This window comes from Brachionichthys hirsutus, chromosome 13 (assembly GCF_040956055.1).
Source record: "Brachionichthys hirsutus isolate HB-005 chromosome 13, CSIRO-AGI_Bhir_v1, whole genome shotgun sequence".
Taxonomy (NCBI): Eukaryota; Metazoa; Chordata; class Actinopteri; order Lophiiformes; family Brachionichthyidae; genus Brachionichthys; species Brachionichthys hirsutus.
In genome coordinates, this window is record NC_090909.1 from 8,008,511 (window position 1) to 8,024,528 (window position 16,018).

A 16,018-nucleotide genomic window follows, 5' to 3' on the forward strand; every position below is an offset into this window, starting at 1 on the left:
GAGGGTGAGGTGGCAGTTCCTTCTGTCCAGGACCACCTGCAGCGGGCCCGCCAGGCCTGGCGGGACACCAGGGAGGCCCCGCACCGCGGCCCGGAATCGGCAGTTGGCGGACCGCCGTCGTGCTCCAGCTCCCCAGTACCAACCGGGCCAGAAGGTCTGGCTCTCCTCCAAGGATCTCCCGCTGCAGGCGGTCAGCAGGAAGCTGGCCCCGCGCTACATCGGCCCCTACGAGGTGGAGCGCATCATCAACCCCAGCGCCGTCCGCCTCAAGCTGCCGCCCGCGCTGAATGTGCATCCTGTCTTCCACGTCTCCTTGCTGAAGCCGGTTGCCTCCAGCGATCTGTGCCCTTCGGCCGACCCCCCTCCGCTCCCGCGTCTTGTCGACGGCCATCCGGCTTATACTGTCCGGCGGTTGCTGGACGTTCGCCGGCGGGGTCGGGGTTTCCAGTACCTCGTGGACTGGGAGGGGTATGGTCCTGAGGAGCGTTCGTGGGTTGCCCCGTCCTTGATTCTTGACCCCGACCTGTTGGTTGACTTTTATCGGGACTTCCCGGACAAGCCTGGTCGGCCGCCGGGTGGCGTCCGTTGAGGGGGGGGGTACTGTGAGGGTCATGTGGCTGCACTGGCTGATTGGCCTACGACCCACACCTGTTTTCTGCCTCTCATCCCAGACGCACCTGAGGCTGATTACGACCGGCCTTCATAAGCCCTGCTCCACCCGCTGTTCCCAGTCGGACTATTTTTCATGGATCGTGTCCCTGCTTACAGAACGTCTTTCTGCCGCTCCTCATCCCTGGGATCTGCCTTTGTTAGAGTTTTGTATTTTGAGCTTGCTTATTTGGTTTGTTCTTTTGGCTGTGTCTTTTTGTTTAACAAGATATTTTCGTTGGGCTCCAGCCACCCCGTAACCCGTGCGCAGCTCCGGGATAGTGACTCGGCTGATGAACATTCCAGTAAAGCTTATAGTCACGTTTGTACTGTCTCCGTCCTCTGTTTCTTGGGGTCCTCTCGCACCAGTCCATAACACATGCTTCTTCTCTGGATCTTTTTGACTTTCATGACACTGGGTGGCACTGAGGTAAGGGACAGTTTGAATTCTTACTGCATAACAAGATGCGGAACTTTTATGAGGGCAGTGAAGAACGAGCGATCAAAGATGTGAATCGAGTTTGAACACGAAGCAGCAGCCTCTGTATTAACTATGGATGCGGTCGAATTAGTCTGAGTTAAACGAAACTTCTAAATCCATGTCCAAGTCTGTGCAAATAGAGGTGAAACTCTTTAATATGTACAGGAAGGCTACACATGTTTTTAATGTCTAACAAGATCCGAACAATCTTTCTTGCAAATCTGAATAGATTTCTGGTAATTTATGGGGGGAAAAAAATCATGTATATTTAACCTTAAAAACAATTGTGTTTTTCTAAGCACCTTCAGATGTTGAGTAGAAAGTAAAAATAGATTTTGAAAAGATAGCTCATTGTTATTATTATTATTGTATTTTCCTTCAAAATGGTGTTCAGTAAAACTCTAAATAATGAATTTATGTTCCGACATGCCCGTGTAGGTTCTCAATCATCCAGTTTGAGTTAAATCAAGAAGAGCAAGAAAAGAACGCTTGTATGTACAAGCGTTCTGTCGTGCACTCACTGTGAGTACAGACGTGTACTGTGGGTTTCAACCAACCACAGCAATATGCAAAGTATGATTAGTGTTCATTCCTCGTGTACCGAGTTGGAGCAGCAGGTGTTTGACCTTTGCATGATTTGGCTATGAATGATTTGTCTGTGACAAAGAGAAAGACAGCATCAGTGGCGTCCACCAGCAGCGACAGGCAGGAACTAATCACACGAAGCTCCAAATTGTTGTTGAGTTACAGAACATGGAGTGGAAAGGCAATTTAATCCAGAGAAAGACATTAAAGACACATTTTCTGGGAATAAAGATATTTATATAATCTATGTTGCTATATTAGTGTTTGTTAAAGATTTGCAAACTTGAATTATGTTTTTGTTTTCTGGTGCCAAGAGAAGTAGTTCTGGTTTAATTTGCCGACATCTGTATTGTAATCAGAATTAATACAAACATCATCATCATCAATATTAATAACTAGAAAGACAATCAGAGATTGCAGACCCTCGCCTCCAAAAGACTATTGGATCTTGTGAGACAGTAAACGGGGCTTCCGGATCAGAGGGGCCAAACCTGCTCTAGCTTGCTGCTCCGGAACGTACTACAAGACATTTTCTGGACTCTTTTTCCCATCATGCCATTCGTGTCCCTCCCTCTTAAAGTGACAGTTTACAGCACAGGCACAATTCCAGATGTAAAAATAATTCTAGAATCTGGATCCAGATCCGGATCAATGCCATTCTCGGGGAGGACCGAGCCACGGACAGAACCTTGCTTGTGTAAACATTTCAAGTCGATTGGGTTACTAGTTTTTGAGTTATGCGCGGACAGACAAACAAACAAACAAACAAACAAACAACTATGGAGAACGCTATAATCCCAGGTGCAGTACTTGTTCCTGTGTGGCATCATAACTGTTCTCTGTGAGGGGTATGGGTAACGCCAAGTAACTAGGACATTTTAGTTTGTTGTTTGAGCTCACGGCCACAACATTTATTTCTGTAGGAGAAGGTTAACTTCAATTTCTAAAAGAATGAAAAAAATAAAACATAAAACTACATGACGGGGCAAGAAGGAAGTGAGAAAATGAGTCTGTACATGGTTTTATCACAGTGAACTGAGCTTCAAATACAGACGCCTTCCTGTACAAATATTGCATTAGCTTCTTAGCGTAAAAAATAAAAAGTGAGTCAGGGCCTGTGATAACTCCTGGACAATGCAAACTGTTATTCTGTTTTACAGGCGCAAGCACAAACTACCAGCAGCCACAATGCTACAGTTGGTTAACCAGATCTACGGCTCACAGCACTGCAACAGCTCGCACAGCCGGACTTACGACCCACCACAATGCAACAGCCGGACCTACGACCCACCACAATGTAACAGCCGGACCTACGACCCACCACAATGCAACAGCCGGACCTACGACCCACCACAATGTAACAGCCGGACCTACGACCCACCACAATGTAACAGCCGGACCTACGACCCACCACAATGCAACAGCTGGACCTACGACCCACCACAATGTAACAGCCGGACCTACGACCCACCACAATGCAACAGCCGGACCTACGACCCACCACAATGCAACAGCCGGACCTACGACCCACCACAATGCAACAGCCGGACCTACGACCCACCACAATGCAACAGCCGGACCTACGACCCACCACAATGCAACAGCCGGACCTACGACCCACCACAATGCAACAGCCGGACCTACGACCCACTACAATGTAACAGCCGGCACAGCCGGACCTACGACCCACCACAATGCAACAGCCGGATCTACAACCCACCACAATGCTACAGTTGGTTCAACCAGATCTACGGCTCACAGCACTGTAACAGCTGGCACAGCCGGACCTACGACCCACCACAATGCAACAGCCAGACCTACGACCCACCACAATTCAACAGCTGGCACAGCTGGACTGACAAACACCACTGGACATTCCCCAGCCTCTGCTACAACACAAGGATCTGGGTCTGCCCCTTTGTTCTGCTCCTGCATTCAGCTGCTCCTGCCTGTAGTTGCGGCTCTGATCTACAGTGCGTAGGGCTGAAAGTGTAAAACAGTAATAATGTGTTTTAAATCAGATATTCACAATTGTAATGACTCTGTTTGAAATTGTTCTTGTTCAATCTCCTTGCACATTTCTTATTAATATCATGAAATGCATTGCTTGCTCTAAGCGCTTAAAACTATTCCCCACATTCTTAAATAAATGATGCATGATCCACAGCTCCATGTATTAAATTGCATTTTAATCAATAAAAACCGATGTAAACACAGGATATGCTGTTTCTCTGTATGTGATTGGGTAATGAAATGGTTACTCAGATGCCACTGGATGCATCTAATTCCTATATATGATGTATGTATTAATGTTTCTCCATCAAGGAGCTTAGGACAATAACTTTGTCTATTTGTTGGTTGGTGCTTTCTTTCGTTTTATTGTTAGGCTGATTTAATGAAAAACAGGCGTAATCAATTTCTTTTAAAACTACCATTGGTTTGGCTCTTTCTGTTATACTTCTGTTAATTTCCTTTTTATAAACAAATAGTGCTTCGTGTAACAACAACTATTTCTTTAGCTGTGAGTTTCTCGCTAAATTTAGACAATCGCAGCCACGAGGGGAAACAAACAGCTGCAGGTAAAGGATTGCTGAACAAAGGCATAAAATACACGGTGGCGCCCGTCCATCTCTGGCTCATTTCATTATGCCTTGCGTGAAGTTTTGCATTTGAGTTCTATCTCTGGAGACTGAGGCCAGACTTCCCGAATGGAAAAAGGTATCGGGTGAAATAATCTGAATGCCTTATAAAAGCGCAGCTCCTGAAAGCAGCTCCCAAAGAGAAACCTGATGAGGATACACAGGCATATATCCACACCAGATTTTAAAAGGAAAAAGCTTTCCAGCTGGCAGTTTGTCTTCCTCTGTCAGCATGAAATATATTATCCTGGGTCTGTTTTCACTGTATCTGCTGGGATTCTCCTTTGCACAGGTAAAAATGAAATTGTACTTACTGGTTGTAAATAGGTGGAGAGAGAGAGAGAGAGACATCTGGATCTAGATTACCGCAATAAGTGTTTGTAATTTCTAGTATTAAAAGCTCCATGGAATAAATTGACAGTTGAGCCACTTCGCTGCCGGTGGAAGGTTTGAAAATCTTGTCCCTTGTCGGTCACGCGGAGTAACTAGGACATGTTGTTCTGCTGTTTGAGCCCACGGACACAAAATCAATTTCTGTAGGAGGGTGGAGAAGGTCAACTTCAATTTCTAAAAAATTGTAACAAATAAAACATAAAACTACATGACGGGGCAAGAAGGAAGTGAGAAAATGAGTCTGTATATGGTTTTATTGCAGTGAACTGAGCTTCAAATACAGACGCCTTCCTGTACAAATGTTACATTAGATTCTTAGCGTAAAACAAAAAGTGAGTCAGGACTTGTTATAACTCCTGGACAATGCAAACTGTTATTCTGTTTTACAGGCGCAAGCACAAACTACCAGCAGTCACAGTGCTACAGGCGGTAAAACCGGACCTACAGCCCACTACAATGTAACAGCCTCTGTTAAAACCTTTTAACAATTAAGTCTGTGTCACAATGTGCGCATTCATTTGTCTCCTTCACATCATAACTAGTAATAATTGCAACTATTACATCCATCGCATATCATCAAAACTCTGTTCATGTGTTCTTCAGACCACAATAAATCCGAAATTGATGGCATACAATAATACCTCCACTACAACCTGGACATCCAACAAGGCCACATCCAACGATGGCAGCCCCATGGGAGTCACTGGCCGGACCACTCCCACCACCTCCACCACCTCCACCACCACCACAATGATGGCGACCACAGGGACGACAGGCGAAAGGAGCAGAATGACTACCATGAAGAACAGTCAGAGCCACTTCCTGCCCTCCGTGAGGATGCTGCTCACATCATTTATTCTGCATGCACTTTGGCAATGAGAGCACTCAGACCTGGAAGAGTTTTAATCTCCTACGCTATCGGTCACATCTTTCATCTGAGATTATTTATATATTTATATACACTTGTGTTTATGACAGTGAAATGACTAGCATGAGATACGGTGGCAAAACCAGCTTTTTATTTTACTGTGACAGATGTAAATCCTGCTTTGATGTGTAAAGGAAAAAGGAAAACCCTGTGAACGGTGGTGACTTCTTGAATGTTTGTTTGGATTTTGAATTTTAGTGTGGAAAATTCAAAATCTCATCTACTGTACACACCATAGGCCTTCTTATTTCCCACTGTGTGAATGTGTAATCTAATTAAATGCAATGCACATTTATAAAATATATAAACTCACCAATACATTGGAATTCTCTTGTGTGGACATGCCTCAATCAAGGAGCTGAAATGGCCTTTGAATATATATATATATCCTCCTGAGACCCAGCCCGTTAGCATGTCCTCTGTAGTGGACATTTGTCCATTACTGAGGATGCATGTCAGCGGGCTGGGTCTCTGGATATATATATATATATATATACACACACACACACACACACACACACATATATACTCATTACCAAAATAAGTATTGCATTTACAATATATACAATATATGAATTAATTCATCTTCTAAACCTGCTTGTCCGTTACATTGTCGTGGGTCGTGCTGGAGCCTATCCCATAAGAAGTGGGGTACAACCAACAAAAAGACGCCAGCCCATGGCGCCTCAAGAAAGAAGAACAAACACACACACCCTCTCATACCTAGGAACAATTTGGTGTGACCAACTCACCTAAGATGCATGAACAAACAAAAAAGAAAACAAATAAACTGATGATTTGGCTCTCCTCTAAAATGTAGGATTTTTCTAGGGCCAGACCCTACCTCTGTCTGTCTCTATTCCACCATGTGAAAATACATGTTTTCTTCTTTTTTTCTTGTTATTATTATTCCACATCTATCATAGCATGTGCATGCCCCCCCCCCCCCCCCCAAAAAAAACAAAACAAAAAAACACACAACTCCTTTTTGAATTCATACAGTAGCACAGTTCAAAGATTGTCTCATACCTCTCTGAGAGTGAACCCTTGAGTACAACCTTTACCCCATGACTCAAGGTCTTTCACAGAAGGACATAATATTGCAACATACGTGATCGTCTTGTTAATCATTTAACAAGGAACAAAGTAGGTTGCATAATTCCCCTTTTCGATTATGAACTGATAAACCTGCAAACTACTGAACAGCATTGTACCCAACAATGACAACATATAACAATGAAGCGAAACACTGCTTCAAGCCACGATAACATCCTCAGGAAGTAAAATATTTCAATTTAAATAAAAGTTAGATAGAATAAGCACGATGTCTTGTCAGACATTTAACTTAATTTGTAATCCATCCAGGAAGTTGAGTAGTCCCACAGCAGTTTGGCAAAAGGGCATCGCTAAAATTCAAAGGCTTAACATTCACTTAACTGACCAGCGTAATATTTTTTTCAATCGTAAATATTTGACTATGCAGGACTAAATGCACTGCATGAATAGCTGAACCAACTTCCTGGATTAGGGGCCAGGTTTTACTGTGGTGTCTTAAATTTACATTAGTCCCTCCCAATTTGTGATTATTTATTCATTTTTGTATAAAAGCAGAAAACCGAAGGTGGATGTCGACCAGGTTAGATGAAGGCAACGGTCACAACTGCAGAAAGTATAGATCAGCCAGCTTTCAGGTGACTATAAGCACACCTCCTCTTCACTCTTCATCATGAAGGCATTGGCTCCGGGATGTTACATGCTCGCTCTGCTGGTTTCAGGACAGGTAACATTCAACTTTTTAAATTGTTTTTCTCTTTTTTATATAGCCATCAAATATATATTTTCTTTATAACATTATTTGTTATGAAGCTGTCGTAGTCACACTTACTGCTTTTGTGAAACAAACTGTACATTTTTAAAACATTAATTCATTGGACATAATGAATAACAATTTGACTGCAATGACAGGACAATATAAGAGGTTGGACTGAGTAGTCCCTGTTGCAGTAACATAGGTCCTGATGATGGATGATGAGTATTATCAGAAGTGAATTGTTGCCAGGTAACAAACCATTTCTGTTTCTAATATTGATTCAAACAATGATTCATTCAAATCAGACTATAGGAAACGCAATTGGCGAGTCAGCCACCTACAAGAGTGCAGCCTCAACTGGTTTCACCTCCACCTCGACACCAACCAACTCCACAGCTGCAGCCTCAACTGGTTTCACCTCCACCTCGACACCAACCAACTCCACAGCTGCAGCCTCAACTGGTTTCACCTCCACCTCGACACCAACCAACTCCACAGCTGCAGCCTCAACTGGTTTCACCTCCACCTCGACACCAACCAACTCCACAGATGCAGCCTCAACTGGTTTCACCTCCACCTCGACACCAACCAACTCCACAGCTGCAGCCTCAACTGGTTTCACCTCCACCTCGACACCAACCAACTCCACAGCTGCAGCTTCAACTGGGTTCACCTCCACCTCGACACCAACCAACTCCACAGATGCAGCCTCAACTGGTTTCACCTCCACCTCGACACCAACCAACTCCACAGCTGCAGCTTCAACTGGTTTCACCTCCACCTCGACACCAACCAACTCCACAGATGCAGCCTCAACTGGTTTCACCTCCACCTCGACACCAACCAACTCCACAGCTGCCACCCCAACTGGTTTCACCTCCACCTCGACACCAACCAACTCCACAGCTGCAGCCTCAACTGGTTTCACCTCCACCTCGACACCAACCAACTCCACAGCTGCCACCCCAACTGGTTTCACCTCCACCTCGACACCAACCAACTCCACAGCTGCAGCCTCAACTGGTTTCACCTCCACCTCGACACCAACCAACTCCACAGCTGCCACCCCAACTGGTTTCACCTCCACCTCGACACCAACCAACTCCACAGATACAGCCTCAACTGGTTTCACCTCCACCTCGACACCAACCAACTCCACAGCTGCCACCCCAACTGGTTTCACCTCCACCTCGACACCAACCAACTCCACAGATACAGCCTCAACTGGTTTCACCTCCACCTCGACACCAATGACTGCAGCCACTCCTCACAATGGAAGCCCAGAAGTCAAAGCTTCCCTGCTGTTGTCTGTTGTGCAGTTGTTCCTCTACCTGCACTGGGTCTGAGCAGCGGCTGACAGAAGAGCTGTTGGTCATTGTGTCATGAAGCTTGAACTGAGCTGAATGCAGATGCATAAAGATGGATTGAGTAAAATGCAGGCTAAAGCCTTTTTAAACACAATGGATGTAACATTTATACTACTATTTGTTTAATTATGCATATTAATGAACGAGTGACATACTGAAAAGGACGTATTGCAATGGAAATAACTTATCAAGAAACAGACGAGGCTACTTATGTACGTGTGTCAGAGCTGATCCAGAGCTAAAAGCTGTTAGTTATTACTGAAATTAGCATTTCTCAGCATGATTGCTCACCATGTATTTACGTGCCATCTACTAGGAAATTAATACAAATTAAAAGATTGTAACATTGTAGCATTAACAAAAGACAACTACTGTAATTTGAATTATGTTTATTCTGAAAAAAATAAAGAATTACAATGTTCCCTGCTGCAAAACAATGTTTGGAGAGAAAAAAATAGTACAGAATGAAGAGGAAGTAATGCTGCATAAATTGATCACACTTAAAAACAAATGACTACACTGCACTCACTGGAGCATGTGAGTCACAATAACTAATAGTTGCAGATATTCAAAGAAGATGTAAAGGAAAATATGGCTTCCATGAGGTTCCATAAAGTATGAAAACAAAAACCAAAGAGTTTATTCTTGCATGATTATGTATTTTTTCAAAAGTAAAAAAAGAGGAATGTAAATGACAAAAACTTATGAAGAATTTCCAGCTTTTCTTTAATCTTCCGATCGACAGATGGTCAACAGAGCCTGTAGATGAACTCCTTTGAATTGCTTCTGTTTGAAAAGGACCAAATTCACATAAAGATTGTGACAAATCAAACAATTTGCAATGATCAAGTGACTTCAGATTCTGACTAAAAGAAAAAGAAAAGCAAACCCGAGCTGTTGTACGTGCAGGGTGTTACATACAGTATATAAACCCACCTGTAGAGCAGTGTAGAGAGAAGTGCCTGTTAATTTCAAATACGCAGCTCGGATACACAGCAGATCCTCCTCGCAGCGAGACACCATAATCCCCTGCAGCACTGCCGTCTGAAACAATGAGTTGTTTGGGCAAACTTTTATGTATTTAACAATTTCAGTCTCGAGATTGTTTCCTGCACCCAACACCCATTTGTCTTCAGCGGGACTGGTTGCTCATCTAGAAATGTACTTCTCTGGTTTATGCAGAGGCAAAAGGCAAATTAATCCGCACAATACACAATTTTTTACAGTGTAATAATAATAATCTATGATTTACTGTATATAATACTTTCTTTTTTTTTTTTACAGAAACTCAAAGCGCTCTCATTATTCATTCATTCCATACTACAATGTGATTAGAAGTAAACTTTATAGTCATTATTACAGTACATATTTCTTATACCAACTTATATAATAATTTTGTCTGGGATTTAGACAAGATAACATATAGCATGAACAAGTACAAAACAAAAATGTGTTCATAGGAAAAGCTTAATAATGAAATATGAAAAAAAAAGATGATGTCAGCATCTTACCTTGGTGGTTGCAAGTCTTTGGGCAAGGTAGGCATAAGGATTCTGAATGCACTGAACTGCCATAACACACATATCCTTAATTAGTAAAGATGAGTGCAACATGTATTGATCTCTCAAAGACAACCCCAAATAATATTTACCTAAAGCTTTCAAACCAATCTGAATGTCTCCTGTCATTTTTTTCTCCAAAATCTGATCCATCCTCCGTCCGTGCTCCAGCTCCAGTCCCATCAGCACTGCCAATAATAAGAAGTAAGTTAGGAGGGCTTGTTAGTTCAATATATTGCTCGTGTACAGTGTACTGAAGTCACCTTTCCTAAGATGCCTTGAGTCTCGAGAGGTCAGTATATCGATCCACGGCCTTGTGTTGACTCTTTTAACATTAAGAGATGCAGAGAGAGACTGGAAGCATGAGAACAAAAAAATAAATAAGAAGCCATAAACATTGCAAATTCTCAGATGCGACCGCCTGACCGATTTCCCTTTGCAATAATTTCCCTTATTCCTGAGCTCATAATAAATATTTACTGCAAGTGAGAAGTAATAAAAATATAGTAAAGCATCCAAAGAAGAGTTTCGAAGCTTAAATGCATCACGTTGTTCCGAATTCATGGTAGATGCATGGCAATCATTAAAAAATGATGATGTCAGCCCATAATCCACCTTCTTCCTAGACATTTTGCTAGCCTAAAATGGCTCAGGGTAGAAGACAGGGTTAAACAACTCAAAATGGGATTGGCATTTAAAATAGTCAATGCAGCTCTGCCCTCAGTCCCCTCAATCCCTGCATACCTGACTAAATATCTCCAAAGATTTAGTGACACCCACAGCTACAACACTAGAGGGAGCTAAAACAACAACCTGATTACACCCTTCTATAGGACCAACATGGGTAAATCATCTTTTTACAATACGGCCACCCAAGGGTGGAACTGTTTGACTCCTGCCCTCAAAACATGCACCTCTTTGGCCTCCTTCAAAATAGCCCTAAAAATACACCTTTCAGGGGGGGCAGAAACGGAGATAGTCATCACGACTCTCTCCGGATCAACCCCGACCCCCCCCCCCCCCCCTTTTTTTTTTTGTCCACCTACGTTGTACATATTATGTGTCTTTTTAATTTATTGTTATTTTGCATCAATGGAGTAATTTATTTTGATTGATTTTATTGGTATTGTTACATGTTGATGATTCATGTACGAAGAACTTTCAACGGAAACAAGACCGCAAGGGCTTTTTTGAAATGCTCCTCTTAGACAGGATGTTTGACTGTACTTGTACTGTAATACATACTACTGTTTGACTGTACTTGTACTGCTCTAACATTCTATCTAATAAATATATTCATCATCATCATCAAGGCATTGGTAAATAGCATTCCTCGGAAATAAACAACAGTGAAGCTCATCAATGCATTTGTAAATTGATCTATTGTATGAACATTTGCTCCTTACTCCCATATTTGTGTGTTAATGTGTCATGGCAACAATACCTCAACGTCTCGTTGAACAGAACCAGTAACATCTTCCTTCTGTTCAAAAATGAAATGAGAAAAACTTTGTTAGAACTTCAAGGTATGAAAAATAATCTATTCTGTTCTGAAAAACTCCTCACTGCAAAAGCATTATGGATAATCGAGGTGCCGTTAAAGGAAATGAGCTCAAGTTACGTTTAGCAAAGCCACCACGAGATTCAGGAATTCTCCGCTGGTTTCTGCTCTTAGTTCCTTCACCAGCTCCTTCCTGTACACTGAGGAGAGAGAGAGAGAGAGAGAGAATCATTTCAAGCATTAGGACACTGTTTGAGTCCCACTGTACACAACGCGGGAACAGAGGCTTGCTCCTGGAAGTACTGGAAAAGTTATAGGACTTACAGTTGCTGTACGTATCACGGATTTCTTGAAGTTGCGTCGCAGATCGTGTACACAAGATCTCCAGGAGTATTTCCTCATCTGTGCCTATACCCTGTACACGTACACACACACACAACACACACACTCTCAGTTTAACCCCAAAACTAAACCCTACAAATATTTCACTCACACACACCAACTCACCGCCATGGCCTGCTGCAGGCGGTGAACTTCATACTGTACAGGAGGCATCATCAGACCCAACATTAGAGACTCCAGGTCTCCAGACAGAGCTTTCTTCAGACCTGCTACTAGGTTCTGGTAGAGAGTCAACACATTCATTCTGTCACATAACAGTCCTCTGAATGTCTCTGCTGACTCTCAGAGATAAAGAGAACCTCGTACTCCATTAGTTTAAGATACTCTGACTAAATAAAATAACTAACATGAAAATAGATTCATATCTGTAACTGTAACAGAGGGAAATTGTAAGCGTATGAGTCAGATGTCATGACCTCTTTGTCTAAAAGATGGTACCATGTTTTTTTTCTCTTCAATTTGAAAATATAAAAATGATCCAATACCAGGAAACGTTTTAATATTCCTGTCAACATTGTGTACATAATCACATTCGTTTCTGTCCAACCCTGATCTCACTTGAAGTTGCACCGTTAACACCTTCTATAAACAAAGGTGTGTCCAAACTCTTAAAGACCAGTCCAACTGATTAACTGTTTGATGAGCAAATATCCGGAATCCAGAGAAGGGCAAACACACAAGCAGTGGTAATCTCTCTATTAGTAACTACTTCATTCCATTCTATTATTATAGGGAATATTTCACAGTGGTGCAGCTCTCAGTTTTCAAACTTTATTTGATGCCACTTTCCTCTTAGTAAAGTGATAAAATGTTAAACATTATGCATAGCAAAATGCACTTTTTCATGTCAGGGACGGGATGGGACGGGTGTGTGTGTGTGTGTCCAACATAAACACTGGTGTGTTTACAGACTCCCTAAAAGGACATCCTCCAACTAAAAAATAAAAATAAAATCATAATAGACTTTGCACCTCCTCCAGGATGGAGACACTGCAGGTACCCAGAATTTATGCTGCCCATATTCCCACTGGAGCAAAGCACTGGCAAGCCAATGCCACACACCCATGTATGGAAAGGGGCGCATCCAATAATAAATTATTCTGATTGGAGTTTTAGGTAAGAAACTTCAACATATATATATAGTACTTTGGGGCCAACTATAAAAGAGTTAACAATAGAATGGCAGCAGAACTTGACATTTATTCCTTCACATCGAGGTATCTGCTTCCTTACCTTTTGCGTTATCTCTTCAAAAGTCTTGGCAATCACTTGTCTTTGAGCGTTGTTGCGGTTGGCTAGGATCCTCACAAGAGTCATCGAATCTGGACAAGGTACAAGATGCTTGGCTTTCAAATATGGTGCAATACTTTGCACTGAACTATGCCGGGCGAGGAATGCTCGAGTGCAACTCGAGTCAAGTATCACAGGTCAGCATACCTCTCTTGAAAAAAACAATTTCTGTCTCTGCGCATAAATACCTTTCTTCTCCAGTGCTGTCTGGAGCTCCAAGACATCCCGGTCTGGGTGGAAATTGGAGAAGGGACGCACGGTTCCGAGGGTGCCCCAACACATCTCCTGATAGGACCCAAACATTTAGACACAGAGAGCCGAACAGACATGAGGAGTTATTAAACGCACGACTAAATCCCTTTAAAAAGATTGAATGGTGTAGCAGAGAACTGTTGGAATGTGTAACTCGCACTGTAACACGATTACAGCTGATGAGACATTTGGTTAAAACATATTGCAAAGGCGTTATTGGCACAAAGATGCAGGCCAGGTTTGATGATTAAATGTAAAGAATGCCCAATCGTCCTTACTCCTCTTAGGTGGGAGGCGAGTGAGCCTGAAAATTTTACTGGCCAAATAGTTTTCAAACACATCAGGCTTTGAAGGAATTGTTGACGTTACATGTTGAACCTGAAATATGCACCGACTTTGCAGACATTGCCTGGAGGGATAACATCGCAGTGACGTTTTCAGATATCAGCTATAGTACGCAGATGATCAGGAGAAACCAGCGTCTGCAACTGTGACCTCTCGACGAACAGAGAAGACAGCGTGGGGGGAAAAAAGTACTTACATAAGATTTAAAGTATTGATGATCCATGGCTTCCTTTTATCTAACACATACAGAAACACAATACAATTACATCCAATTTGGGTTTGTGAACACTAGAAAAGAGAATCTAAATCTTACTAAAACAGATTTGGGAAGACTGTTTCTTAAGCTCAGGATAAAATGTAGAAGTTAATCTAAATATCTTTAAAGAATGCACATTTTCCCTACCTGGACCAGAGAGCTGCTTCTGACCGAGCAAAGGTGTAAAAGCTGCAGGGAGTTTTACAACCTTCTCTCAGCAGCCTCGTGTGAGTCCCGCCCCTCTCCGCTGCAGTTCACCCTCCAGCTTGTCAATCAAAGATCTGACCAATCGGCGCTCTGTGCCTTTCCTGCCGTGTGGGATTACACTGAGGACAATAAACCTAAACAATCTTATATTCCCATCAAGTGAGGAATCCAGACTGTCAGGTTTATCCAAAGGGGGGGCATTTCTTTTCACACAGGACAAACAGGGTTGTGACTTTTGATTCTAATAAAGCCAAAAAATGAATCAATGGGGAACTGTTGTTGCGCGAGGCTTCACAATACATCCCCCATCATTGAGTAGTGTAGTAGCACACATAGCTTTTCACAGAGGAACAAAAAAACAGCTATTTGATATAATAACCAGTTGAAAACCAGTTGGTAAATCTGGATATCCACCCCCCAGAACACATACAAGCCCGTCTCAAATGTTATGCTGTTCAGTTTCTACCTCTTGTTCGCCTGAGGAGCACAGAGACATATGACACCTTTGTAGATAGTACAAACAAAAGCTAATCTCGCAACTCTTCTGCCTTTAAGGGATATTAACTTGAGCTTCGCAGCATGGGGGATCAGTTGCATTACTTCTTTGCAAATATCTTTATTTAAGCATTAAAATAAAACTAAATACTGAATCAGGAGCGGCTGTGAATGACTGAATACAGGAAGGAGCAGTATGAGCCAATGCAGATTAGGAGAGAAAGTCAACTAAATATGACAAAAAGGAAAAATTACATGAACATCAGTAAACATTACTCCCCCCGTCCCCGCAGCCACAGATAAGTGGTGGAAGATGGATGGACGTTAAAATTACAGATGGAGAATTTGTAAAGGAAGTGAAGAATCTTGTGCAGACAGGCTGGAACGGGTGGAGGAAAGTATCAGGTGTGTTCTGTGATAGAGTGTCAACGAGGATGAAGGGAAAGATGTACAAGACAGTGGTGAGGCCAGCCATGATGTGCGGCTTAGAGACAGTGTCTCTGAGGAAAAGACAGGAGGCGGAGCTAGAAGTGGCATAGATGAAAATGCTGAGGTTCTCCTTGGGAGTGACCAGGTTGGATAGGATTAGAAATGTGACAATAAGAGGGACAGTGACGGTTAGACGTTTTGGAGACAAGGTCAGAGAGACCATACTTCGATGGTTTGGACATGTCCAGAGGAGAGACGGGGACTATACCGGTAGAAGGATACTGAGGATGGAACTGCTAGGGAACAGGGCTAGAGGTCGACCCAGGAGAAGATACATGGACGCAGTGAGGGAGGACATGAGAGTGGCTGGTGTTGGGGAGGACGATGCAAAGGACAGGGTGAAGTGGAGAAGGTTGGTTTGCTGTGGCGAC

At 42.8% G+C, this 16,018-nt stretch overlaps 2 protein-coding genes and 1 long non-coding RNA gene across 3 annotated transcripts; 2 read left to right on the plus strand and 1 right to left on the minus strand.

Moving 5' to 3' along the window:
- Positions 1 to 1,113: 1,113 nt before the first annotated feature.
- LOC137903440 (spore coat protein SP65-like) lies at positions 1,114 to 3,695 on the plus strand. The gene is made up of 4 exons (XM_068747591.1): positions 1,114 to 1,167; positions 2,875 to 2,915; positions 2,984 to 3,474; positions 3,544 to 3,695. The coding sequence occupies exons 1-4, from the start codon at positions 1,114 to 1,116 to the stop codon at positions 3,693 to 3,695; spliced, it is 738 nt and encodes a 245-aa protein (XP_068603692.1).
- An 813-nt stretch (positions 3,696 to 4,508) lies between these two features.
- LOC137903535 (uncharacterized) lies at positions 4,509 to 5,929 on the plus strand. Its single transcript, XR_011105767.1, has 3 exons — positions 4,509 to 4,645; positions 5,136 to 5,204; positions 5,350 to 5,929. It is a non-coding gene; the product is annotated as an uncharacterized lncRNA (long non-coding RNA).
- A 3,349-nt stretch (positions 5,930 to 9,278) lies between these two features.
- anxa14 (annexin A14) lies at positions 9,279 to 14,423 on the minus strand. Its single transcript, XM_068747435.1, has 12 exons — positions 14,397 to 14,423; positions 13,792 to 13,888; positions 13,547 to 13,635; positions 12,419 to 12,532; positions 12,236 to 12,326; positions 12,032 to 12,111; positions 11,855 to 11,893; positions 10,674 to 10,764; positions 10,503 to 10,598; positions 10,363 to 10,418; positions 9,788 to 9,895; positions 9,279 to 9,637 (listed from the first exon to the last, which is right to left on the minus strand). Exons 1-12 carry the CDS (start codon positions 14,421 to 14,423, stop codon positions 9,578 to 9,580), a joined length of 948 nt encoding a protein of 315 aa, XP_068603536.1. The 3' UTR covers positions 9,279 to 9,577.
- Positions 14,424 to 16,018: the final 1,595 nt, after the last annotated feature.